The 12532-nt window shown below is 39.4% G+C and overlaps 1 protein-coding gene across 2 annotated transcripts in view; it reads right to left on the bottom strand.

The window, feature by feature from the left end:
• CLTC (clathrin heavy chain) overlaps positions 1-12532 on the bottom strand; it is a 54275-nt gene that overhangs the window by 24252 nt on the left and 17491 nt on the right. For both annotated transcript variants that reach the window (XM_048823570.2, XM_048823571.2), the window contains exons 2-8: positions 9328-9535; positions 6646-6914; positions 5984-6145; positions 4744-4857; positions 4091-4264; positions 1497-1694; positions 34-234 (exon numbers count right to left, since the gene is read on the bottom strand). In XM_048823570.2, the coding sequence (XP_048679527.1) occupies positions 34-234; positions 1497-1694; positions 4091-4264; positions 4744-4857; positions 5984-6145; positions 6646-6914; positions 9328-9535 (1326 nt within the window). The remainder of the gene's footprint in view (positions 1-33; positions 235-1496; positions 1695-4090; positions 4265-4743; positions 4858-5983; positions 6146-6645; positions 6915-9327; positions 9536-12532) is intronic.

Here is a 12532-nt window from a genome sequence, read left to right as displayed (position 1 = left end):
ATATTAAAAAAACAACATGCATTGCAGCTTTACCTTATCCTCTTTTAACCATTTCTCCAGAAGCTGTTTGCGTCCCTGCTGAAGCACTGGCCTGCAGAGTTCCAAGGATTCATATTTGTTCAGCTGACCTTGGTCTAGTAGAATTCCAAAGTACTGGAGTAAGGGAGAAGTCTGACCTGGCTGTGCTTGAACGCTCTGGAACCGGCGTATGGTGTCTGGAGTACGCAGGATTCCCTTAAAAAGGTTAGAGGATGTATTTTATTCACCAGCTCCATTACTGAAAACTAACTTTAAAAGTCACTCAGGACTGTATGTTGTCTGATCAGACAATTCTTTGCATATGTAAGAACTATTTCTTCACCTACTCTGGTGAGCAGCTACACTAATGAGTGCCACTTAACTCTTCAGTTGTGACCCTGTGTATGCTCTGGTACCAGCCCAGCACTGGTATAAGATACATTAGCGTTAAAGTTTCAACCTTAGTTTGCGACAGTTTTGTACACATCCCTTTAACATCTAGTTGGAATTTTATTGTCCTGATAACGGACAGTAAGAAACCCAAATTCTAGAAGCAATGCAGCTGTTCTGTATGCAGGGCAGGCATAACTGGGCTTCAAAGGAATGATTAACACCATGGGAGAGGTAGTTCAAACAGCTACTGCTATGAGGGGAACATAAGGGCATAAGAATGGCCATACTGGGTCAGACCAAAGGTCCATCCAGCTTAGTATCCTGTCTGCTGACAGTGGCCAATGCCAGGTGCCCCAGAGGGAGTGAACCTAAACAGGTAATGATCAAGTGATTTCTCTCCTGCCATCCATCTCCACCCTCTGACAAACAGGCTAGGGACACCATTCCTTACCCATCCTGACTAATAGCCATTAATAGACTTAACCTCCATGAATTTATCCAGTTCTCTTTTAAACCCGGTTATAGTCCTAGCCTTCACATCCTTTGACTTTTCAGATTTCATGTGGACTCTGGATAGTCTCTTCTGCTGCTGGTTCTCTCCCTTATCCCATCTCTCTTACCAATCTCTTTTACACCAATCTGGGTGTAAAAGGAGCTCAATCTCCTTTTACTCCCATAATCCCTTTCTTTAAGCCCCACTAGTGCCCCTCTAATCCTGCAAGATTGTTTAATAAAAAACCCCACGTAGTTACAATATCAACTTTCATCTGAATTATTATGCTTGCATCTTGAACTATTCTCCCCACCTATCTTTGTTCCTTCAATTTTGTTTGTCTGAAGGCCTGACCTTATATTTGTGTGCACTGCTGCAGTAAGAACAGTTCCATTAAAGAGTTCTATCCTAGCACATTGCTTTGGTGAACACACCTGTTCAAGCCATTTCAGTAGTGCTACTTCCAAGAGTAATACACTGATCCTGCTAATACTTGAGTGCACATCTCAGATGAGGACCTAACCTTACAAAGGTTAAGAATGTGATTAACTATTTCTAGCTTTGATAAACATTGTTTAGCAACACTTTATACCTTTGGTGCGTTTGCTGCCACTTTTGCTGCCTCTGAGTAGTTTCCCTGGGCAAACAGTGCGTTGAATTTTCGGGCAAAGAGTTCCTCCGCTCCTGCCAGATTGTTGCGGACAGCCATTCGCAAAGCCAGGTCAGGATTTTGCAGCACGTTAGTGATGTAAGGAATTATGTTCTCTTCCTCTACACATACTGAGAGCACCTGAATTGGATTTAAAGAGGAGAAAAAAAAAAGGACATTTACAATCTGTGCATCTTCAGGCTGCAAGAAAGATAAAGGCATACCAGGTGCTCAGAGTAGATGCATTCTGCAAACATTTTCAATAGTGCCACAACAACAAAAAAATTAAGTGTTTAGGGTGAAGGTAGGAGTAACAGGTTAGATTAAGCAGAGGAATATTTAGGCTGAATATCAGGAAGTATTTGCCACTGCGGTAAGCTATTTCTGCAGGACAAGCTCTGAAGCTTGGTCTTACAGTTGAATTCACCACCACGGAACAATTCCTTCACTGATAGAAGGGTTGGACACTAAGTTACACATTAAGTCCCTACCATCTCTTTTCATTAATTTTTATTCCCAAAAGAATTCTATAGAGTAACCAACACATGAATTAGGGTTTAATAACTTTCCAAATGTTTAACTGAGTTTTCTCCTGAAATTGAAAGTTTGAATATATTGGCTGCCTGCTATGTCAAGTTCACAAGATGTTTCCCTATCCAAACATTAAGATCTCAGGTTTCCAGACAGAGCCTACCTTTCAGAACCAGTAGTTTACTTTATGCACAGCACTGAAATATTGAATAGCATTGAAAAATTGCGGAATTACTGCTTAGTTAGCAAGTCTCTCCTTCCAAAATTCTATTGGATATTAGCTGCTATAAGAAACCCTGAAGGGAACATCCTCAGTTTTTATCCACGAGAGTTTAGAAGCCAGCCCACCCCACATATTTCTCTGATTAAGATAGTTCTTCCCCTCTGCACTTTTATATTTGCAGGAGACTTCAAATTTTCCATCACACGTGTGTCTTTTCAGAGACTCAACTAATCATTCTGGCAGAGACTGGACTGCTTCCATTCATCTGCAAGAGTCACTGACCTGACATACTGTCTGTTCCTTTCAAGGGTTCAGAAAGCCACCTAAAAACAGTATTCTTAACACAAAAGCCTGAAAAGAGTTGAACCTATATCTAAGGTTGCACAGACCACCGCTATGGCACAAAACCAAAATCAGTATCAATTTCACTTCCTACATGCAACAGTGTTCACCATCTGCATTCTATACCTACTCCTAATTGGAAATAGTGCCAATATTGAATATTTACAGATGAACAGAGACTAGATTTTGCTAGTTACAGAGATACAAGCTCTTCCCACTCACTAGAATGCACTCAGCTTCATCTAGCACTGCAGATCGTGTGCTAGTATGTACAAGGACAAAAAGCAGTTTGTGATTCAGATGTTGTAATGACCAAAGTTCCCCACTCATTGTTGCCAGGAGAATTCCTCTTCTAGTATCTTACAGGAAGATTAGACAATCTGAGGGAGAAGTTATGAATACCAAATATGATTGTGGGATTAAACTGATTCTCCTAAAGTAATTCTACAAACACTGGTATCAAGTTTGAGGAATTCTAGGATGAGATCCTATTCTACCATGTTGATGGTTTTTGTTTAAACAGTGCGTTAAGAATTTCTGCATTTTAGCACCATATAGCAGGAATGCAGCACTACCCTTTTGAACTGAAAGCATTTATACAAGTTTTTCCTAAAGAGCCTGATCTATCTCAGAGAACTTCCTTGTTTTGTAGTCAGATTTTTACCACCTTTATAGAAGATCTGGACTCTCAAGGACAGCACTGGCAGCCGCTCATGTTAACTATTGATACAGGTCACCTTTCTACTTTAAAAAAAAAAAAAGTAGAATATTTAAGAGTTCAGCCAGGTGGAATAAAGGGATTCTTATACCAGCAAGTAGCCCTTCCACAAGTTTTATGTGCAAGTTACACAAATTTCTATACAGGTAAACTCAAGTCTATTTTAGACAATTCTTCCCAATTAAGACATTGCAACTATTTTCTGCCTCTCCTGTTTTATGAACCAGAACTCAAGATTTGAGCCACTCATGATCACTGTTCAGGCATCTAGTTCCACCGCTTTTCATTCAAAAAAATGAAAGCAGATTTCTGCACTGCAACACCACTCTGAACTTCAGCAGCATACCTTTCGGGTAGCTGAGGGTGGACAAGAGTTAGAGGCAGATCTAGATATGATAGCGAGAAGTAGAGCACTTGAATATCAGTAAATCTCAAACATTGGGGTTTTTTGGACACACCGATTCTAGTCAAACATTCATGGACTCTGATCAGTTATAACCTAGTATCTCATTTAGAGGCCAGCCATGAAGGAAATGGGCACTTGCAATGTGTATACTGACTTTGTCATTTGAAGTGAAAGTTTCTCCTAGAAGACTGAGTGTTTGAACAGAAACATGAAGAGGATACTTGACAGTCATGATGCTTGACACTTGTTCCCATTCCCCCGACTCTAATCTTGCTGGGACAGCCTAGCCAAGTGTTCTAGGAACAGCATTTCCTTACTTGTCCCTTTCTGTTAACGCCTATAATTCCAGCGGTTGCTTCATGCGGTGCAGTGACAAATATGGTTTCTCCACTGATTCTATTCATGTAGATGCAGGTGCCAGTTTCAAGGTCATACAAATGGATGTAACCGTATTTTGTTATCAGAAACACCACATCATGTTTTTCACTAATCTGCAAGACAAGAGTAAGGTTGAATAATCAGTGTACTTAAAACCTTGCTTTAAAGTCAAATTTGTTGTAATGTTACAATGGTTAGCATGAAGAGGCACAATTGTTTTGATTGCACAAAGTGATTGTGTTGTTTCTTACTGAATTGTGCTTGAGAGAGAGTGTGCATGCACTTGACAGCACAGCAGCAGAATATCGACTTCTATCATACTTTGGGCATACATATACCAAAATAGCTGGATACTTGTTCTATAAGGGGGAAGGATGATCAACAATTAAAAAACAGCTTACAAAGTTAAGTTTAAGACTTGAAGGGGGAATATTATACTTAAAGTATAAACTCTGCTGAACAAACAATTTATTGGATTTTAAGACATTTTTCTTTGCAAAGCCTCAGGTTCCGTAGCAGCACAGGAGCATGTATATATTTACCATCCTGCTATATTACCATATCCCCAAGACAGTCAGTCCATCTACCATACCTGCATTGCTACAGGAAAGTCATTCTGTGCTTCAGGAGGAAAGAAGACATCCACTGCTTTCTTGGGAAATGGTTGGTTCCCTGTTGGTGGTGTGCCAACTTCAATGATATGCAACTGTACAACAGATGAGATTGGTTGATTAATCCCATATATATTCCCTGAAATATTGCATAGCTACATGGTTGCTCAAATGTTCTGGGCACTGTAGTCAGATTAGAAAGTGGTAACAGACATAAGTGCTTTGTTTGCTGCAATGTGAGCAAGAATGCTATGTTGAGTCATCTGATCTTACTAGAAAGAAAAGCTTCTGTGATCTAGTTAAGACACAGACCACATTAAGCTACAGGGCTTCCTATACACAAGGCCATCAGAAGTTCCTCTATCACTCTGGGTGTAACAGTCTTCCCCAATATTGTTATGAAAAGCCATTACTGGCTACTCAGTTTTGCTGCCACTTAACTGTTAGTTTGTGTATTTCTACACATACCTCCAATCTGACAGCATTCCACAGAGAAATTCAAGTTCAGTGATCACTTACAAAGTAGTTAATAAAAAAACCATGCAGATTGTATACTTGTTAGCCAGAAGCCAAACATTCAGAAAATGTTTTCTTTTCCACTTTATTTGGAACAGCAAATGAGTTCATGACTGGAACAGACTAGTTTTAAGAACCCAAATTTGGCTCCTAATGTAATCCTCTGAATTTAAGAATTAAAGTGCACACTTTCTAGTATCAGGAGGATAAGTAGGAAGAGCTCCATCACCTAAAAAAGTTTGAGGTCCATTTTCAAAGTCAACGACTAGAGCTTTTACTTATTTCAGGTTTGAATTTTGGGTGCTTGGACATCTGAATAAGTCATATCACTAAAGTTTTCCATGTCCCTAATATATAGGTTTATTCATTGTACATTAATAACTCATTTGGAGAATTTGCAATTACCTAAGCGTTCTGGTAGTGATTCTGCTAGGAGCAGTGTTTTAAGATTTACACACATGCATATAAAAAGCCATTTGAGGGTAGTGATCACTTAAAGCCACAAGATTCCTACATCAATCAAGTACTTTCTTCCAAAACAGAGGGGAAAAGGCAAACACTAACACGCTCCGTGAAAGCATACGTAGATGTATGCACTATACAGCCTTTCCTCTTTGGGTTGCTTTTTGTAATCCCCTCTGTTTACTCCCAGGCTAAATATTCTAAAACAAAATCAGGTAGATAGCATTCAGAATCAGAGCTTACCTTGCCTCCAGCTTGACCTCTTACTGCAAAACAGAAGAGAGTCGATTCCTCAGCATTACCTTCCATCTTGAACTGAGCAAAACTAGCTGCATGCCCCTCAATAGGCTGGGACACTTTTCTATCTACAGAATAAAGCTGCATGGCTCCCACAACACGATTTTGCTAAACAAAAATGTAGAGAGAAGTTAGTGACAGCAGGTATTTCCCTCCCCCACAATACTACCTTAAGTACTGGCAGATTGTTGTGTGAAAAACAGTTCTTGTTTAGCTTGAGTTCTTAAGTCAGCATCTTGATTCTGGAAACTGGTTAATTTTTTTTGCTAACCGGTTTTGAGTTGTATGGTAAATCCACTTTATCAGAATGATAAAGTGACAAAAAAGCTTAAATGGCCAGCTAAAAAACACTGGATGTAGAGGAAAAATAGAGTCTCCAAATAAAGTTTGTTCAGAGTTAAACTGAGAGACTTGGGGGTACCTTAAGACTGTTTTGGGCCTTAGCATAGAATTTGTTGCATCTAGAATCAAGTGTTAATAGTCTTTGTAACAAGTAAGAGGAATCAGAATACGATTTACACACTGAGGGAAGTTATGTAGATTACAAAAAAAGGGTATCAGTCAAGTTTTGGCCTTCCAGACTGGTGTCATCAATTACTATTAGGTACCTGTGCAGATATGCCAGTCAGAAGTAACCATTTCTGCTTAGCATCTGTACGATAGTTGATGATCTGGCAGCCTGCAAGACTAGAGTGTCGGTCAAACATTTTCACAGGCTGAGATTCTCCCTCCATGCTCCAGTGGTAGACTGCGTTGTCCGTTACAAGAGCAACAGTGTTCAGAGAAATCCATTTCCAGAAGGTAACATCATCAGTCATAGTATGAGCCTTCATTTTACTCTTCATTTCAATGTTAAAGATTTGAAGCGTTTTCCCAGCTAAAAAACACAAGTTCAACTCAATAAGCTGCGTTATCGGTTGTCTCTCCTTCAAGTACCATGAAAGCTGCACTATGAAGTTAGACTTAGCATTGAGCCTTCCTCATAGGAGGATGCCCATAATGCACTGCACTTGCCTGTGACATTCATAGTGATCAGCTAAACTCTTAGCCAGACATTTCTAAAGCTATGTTATTACTGCACATGGCTGTACAAAAAAAAATCCTGACCTCTCACTTGTCTGTTGCTTAACCAATTTTGAACAGATGATGGAAACAGCTTTAATTAAGTGACAAAGCATCTGAAGAATTTCAGTTTTATCAGTTACAGGTAACCAAATTTACATGTATGTATTTAAGAACACATTCAGTTGAATTTCTCTTGAAAATATAAAGGTACACTAAACTTGTTAGCTGTCAAAATACCTGTCCACATCTGTTTCAAGTACAAACCACAAGGATGGAAGGGTCAAAGTGGGCTCTTTGTCAGGTTTGTTTGCAATTCTGTTTCATTAACCAAAATGCTTATATGTAGATAAGCTAACAGGTTAACAAACAAAGTATCTTTGGCTGCAACAGACCAGAGACGAATATAAAATACATAGCAGACAGGGAGGGTAGAGGGGAGAACCAGAACAAGGAACTAATGCAAGCTCCAGATAGGAAAAGGAAATGTTTTGAAATATACATGTCCAAAATAACGATGCTGCCACCCATTGTATTCCTTCTGCCACCAGAATAATGCTTAGATTCATTCTACATTATATTAGCATATGCTGAGGAATCACTGCTCCTTTTAAAGGGGAAACAAAAGTTTGGAGTAGCATGTCAAAAACAAATTCTGGCTCAGCTAGCTGCTAGTATTAGGGGAATGTAGAGAGCAGAAAGTTCAAGCTATTCCTGTTAAGAGACACAGGCATCAGTAAAGGAATAGCCAGAGTCACATTTATATTATCTTTACGCAAGAGATGCAAAAAAAACCCAGGCTATTCTATTTGCACTGCTTGCTATTAAAAGCTAGCTGTCAAAAGTTTGTGTTGCGTATTTTTAAAACTAGGTCTCAGAGTTAAAGGTTAAGAAAAGAGTCCCATATGGGTCAGGGTGTCTGTCTACTACAGATTTTGGTTTGGTTGACACTCTGCTAAGAAGATAGCCATGTTCCAAGGCATACAAGGATGGAAATAGAGGTTAAGGAATGCTGCATCTAAACTGCAAATGAGAAGTTTGGTGTTATGTGCTAGAAATACTACAGTTCATCTAATCTCAATGTCTCTTGTTTTGCACCATTTCATAATGCTATTTTTCAAGTATGGGGCATTAAAGTTAACACAGGGGATAATGTAAGGGAACGAGAGTACAGTCCAGTTTTATTTCCATCCTGCACAATATGCAACGCACACCAGGGGAAAACCACCAAACTTGAGTTGTAAGAGTCATAATCCTGTTTATAAAAAGTCAGAAGGGTCCTAAGTTTACTGCTTTAGGCCAAGTGCAACTGTAGAGCTGTCAAACTGGTATTTTTCAAATTAATTTCCTAAATTTGGAGTACCCTGTTTCCTTAGCCTCTTCAGTGCTACTCTAAAGAATACCTAGGGATCAGCATGTAGGTCTTTACTGAATAATTCAGGTGTAAGAGCAGACAATGTGCACTGTAAGCCTTTAAGCCTGTAAGCCTTTGGACTTCGGTATTCTCTTTTCATAGAACAGGACAAAAACTAATACAATCTAAATTGAGAACTCACCATCTGCATACACAAGAAAGCATTAGAGATGCAACAAAAAATAGTAGTACAACATTAAAACCATCAGAAAGATTAAGTTAATGTAACTAATGTTTGAGTTCAAAGCAATACAGGACAATAGATGAGAAATTAAGAGAAAGCTCTTATTTTAATCAGATCTAATAGATTAGCTTGATCTAAAACAAAGGTTGCATATTCTACTTAACTTCAAAAGTTAAGCTAATCATTTGAATTTCCAAATAGTTTATCCTCCCTAAAAAAGGGGGCAAATATGCAATACTCTTTTAAGCCTAACTGTCAAAGGAAGAGTTAGTGCATGTTTGACCAAGCAAAATCCTGATCTCAGCTGTAGGAAGACCAATACTAGAATATAAAAGAGCAGGCAGCAAGTCATTATCGGAACTTGCTGCAAATCAGCAGCATTCCATTCAACAAGTCTAGGATGACAGTTTAACTGAGGACAGCTACAAGGATACAGATTTTCTATGGTGAATTTTGGGAAAGAGCAACAACCAGCATGCTCTTTTAGAATGTCCACCCAACATCTGGTTTAACCTTTGAATATGAATTCTTCAGTCTTCAAAAACAATGGATTTGCCCTGAACTGGTAGTTTATACAGAAAGTTACACAATATATAGTCAGATCTTAAACACAAGATGTTCTTTTCATACCTTTTAGTGCAATGACTTTGCTAGCAGGATTCATGATAGCACTGTCAGCTGAAATTGGTCTGCGAATGGGATTGCTGGGGTCATTCATGTCAATGATGACCACCTGTGCTTGTTCTCCTACCTTCTCTCTTATGCAGATGAATTTGTCTGACTCCATAGTCAGAGTACTGAAGCCAATGTTAGCTGGGTTGATCCCCAGATTTTGGAGCTAGAAGACAAAAAACAATAAAAAGTGTATTACACAGGAGGATTATCAGCTGAAGTCTGGTTCATGAAATTTACTCTATAAAGTAAACAATTATGAAGCCTTGTCAGAAAGTATTCTTTTGCAAGCTTTTCCCTAGGATATATCTTTTATTGCTAAGAAAGGCATGAGATACAGAGGTACACCACCTGGAAGGTGTGTTTGAGCACAACTGGAGGAAAGCCTGGTGCACTTTAGTCCAAGATGGGTTCAAGAGCATTTTTCTAACATTTAAAAGGTTCAAAATTTTAGTCTGATTTTGAGTATGTGTGGTATGATAGCTCTCGAACAGGAGTTCTCAAACTTTGTTGCACCACGACCCCTTTCTGACAACAAAAATTACTACATGGCCCCAGGAGTGGGGACTGAAGCTGAGCCCACCAGCCCTGGTGGAGGGGCCAAAGCTCAAGGGCTTCAGCCCTAGGCCAGGGGCCTGTAACCTAGGCCCTGCCACCCAGGGCTGAAGTCTAAGGACTTCAGCCCTGCCCCAAGCCCCAGCAAGTCTAAGCTAGCCCTGGTAACCCCATTAAAACGGGGTCCTGACCTGCAGTTTGAGAACTGCTGTTCTAGAAGAACAAAGTAACTTATGGTAGGTCCACACAAGAGCTGGAAAGTGCAGATTCCAGGTTGAGGAGACATACCTGCACTCTTTGAGAGAGAGTGCACTAAAAATAGGAGTGGCTTAGCCATGGTGTTAGGAGGCACTAGCTGCTCAAGTACAATTCCATCTGAGATTATAGGCAGGTACTTAGAGTGGTCAGCCCCTCTGGTTGTTCATGTTGCCATGGCTACACTTCTATTTTTAGTGCACTAGCTCAAATACACTGTGCTCTGATATCTCCCCTCAAACTGGAATTTGGGTCTTCATGTAAGTTTCTGGTCGTTCTCGCCTTCCAAAAGGTATACACTGAAGCCAGAGTGAATGGCTTAATTTAGGAATTGAGAGCAGTGTGTTGGACAACTCGACTGCATCTGAGCCATTTTTGTTCTGATATTAGAGTGCAGTTTTGACTGAAATGGATTAAGATATATTAAAGCCTTACCAATCTAGTTTCCAGATAACAGGCTAAGGATTTAAATTTCTGCACTTAGCTACCTCAACAACACTTTGAATTTTAGACCATCAACTATAAACTCATGTTAGATGCAGTTCTCTCATTTGTCTTAACTACTTCTGTACTGGTTAGATTAGAACAAGTTTACACTTAGCAATTCTTACAATATTAAGTGAACAAGGGCTGCCTTAAAAACCCAGTCAGGATAGTGGATCAAGTAGTGCAGATAACACTTCCCAGAAGTGCAAGGGTGGAGCACATAACACTGCCTTCCACTGCATGAAGAATTTACTGAGCCAGGCAGCCACCCCTTTCTGCTTAGACCTGATCTGCCTCTCTTGAGAAATTTGTCAATTAAAAGCTTACTTTAGAAGTAGGAGCAGAGGGGAAAAAAAAGTTCAGTTCAAGTGTTTGAAGGGAGCATGCTTTGTTTAATTTTAAATGCTTCACGTTTATAATTAAAGTAAAAGTTTAGCCAGTGAAGCTTGGTAGTACAGATATTTTTCTAGAGGTCAAGGTATTAGAATAATGGTATTGAAACCCAAGTTCAGCTCCTGTTTCTAACACACTGACTTTTAGGACAAGTCACAACTTTTGTGCTTCAGTTTCTTCACATGGTAGAGTGGAATAGAAGTAGCTACCTAACAGGGATGAGACTTATTTTTGTAAAGCTTAGATCTTTGGATGAAACTATAGGATTGCAATTAATTTACATTAGTATCACAATAAAGTTGTGGCAAGATGAGTGGTCTTATTCTACCACTTAAGTTCAGAACTTTGTGTTCATTTAAGATTAGACAATGCTTAGTAACCAAAGCATATTTAGTTCTAAAGTGAATGAGAAAGTGAAGAGGTCAAACACACTGCTCCTTGAAAGAGTTTGGTCTTTAAACAAAGCTACTTTTGAAGAACAGTGTTCTGGAAACCACGTTACATTTGAGTAAAATGTTGGTGTTCTAACAGTCTCTTATCAGTTTACATGGTGCAGGCTTTATGAAAGGCTCCACCTTAGCAATTCCATTAGTCTTCACTTGCATGCTCTGATAAAGAGGGTGTGTGTCATACTGTGCTATTCTACTCAACCTTTGTTTTCCCACAGCACTGTGAAAGGAGTTTATAGAAGCAACCAACCTATAGGGTGCCAGATTAGAATGGAGGATACCTTAAAAGCTACTTTTAGAAAGAATCTGTATGATCTAGTGCAGTGGTTCTCAACCAGGGGTAATGTACCCCCAGAAGACCTCTGTGTACCCCCAGGGGTACATCAACTCAGCTAGATTTGCCTAGTTTTACAACAGGCTACATAAAAATCACTAGTGAAGTCAATACAAACTAATTTCATACAGACAATGACTGGTTTCAACTGCTCTATGTACCATACACTGAAAAGTACAATATTTATATTCCAATTGATATTAACTTGTACAAATGAGAATGTAAGCAATTTTTCAATCATAGTGTGCTGTGACACTTGTCTTTTGATTTCTGATTTTGTAAGCAAATAGTTTAAATGAGGTGAAACTTGGGGGGGGGGGGTATGAAAGACAAAAATCGGACTCCTGCAAGGGATCCAGTAGTGTGCAAAGATGGAGAGCCACTAATCTAGTGGATCATGATTGGAGTCAGAAACCTAAGGCTTACCCCAAACCACTAATGACTTACTCAAGGCAGAGTCACTTAAGTCACAAAGGCTTACTACTTCCTCCATAAAGAAAAGGAGTACTTGTGGCACCTTAGAGACTAACCAATTTATTTGAGCATGAGCTTTCGTGAGCTACAGCTCACTTCATCAGATGCATACCGTGGAAACTGCAGCAGACTTTATATATACACAGAGAATATGAAACAATACCTCCTCCCACCCCACTGTCCTGCTGGTAATAGCTTATCTAAAGTGATCAACAGG

The sequence above is a fragment of the Caretta caretta genome, chromosome 17, assembly GCF_965140235.1.
Source record: "Caretta caretta isolate rCarCar2 chromosome 17, rCarCar1.hap1, whole genome shotgun sequence".
Lineage (NCBI taxonomy): Eukaryota > Metazoa > Chordata > Testudines > Cheloniidae > Caretta > Caretta caretta.
The sequence above is the reverse complement of the archived record's forward strand: the minus strand, read 5'-3'. Positions and strand labels throughout refer to the sequence as shown.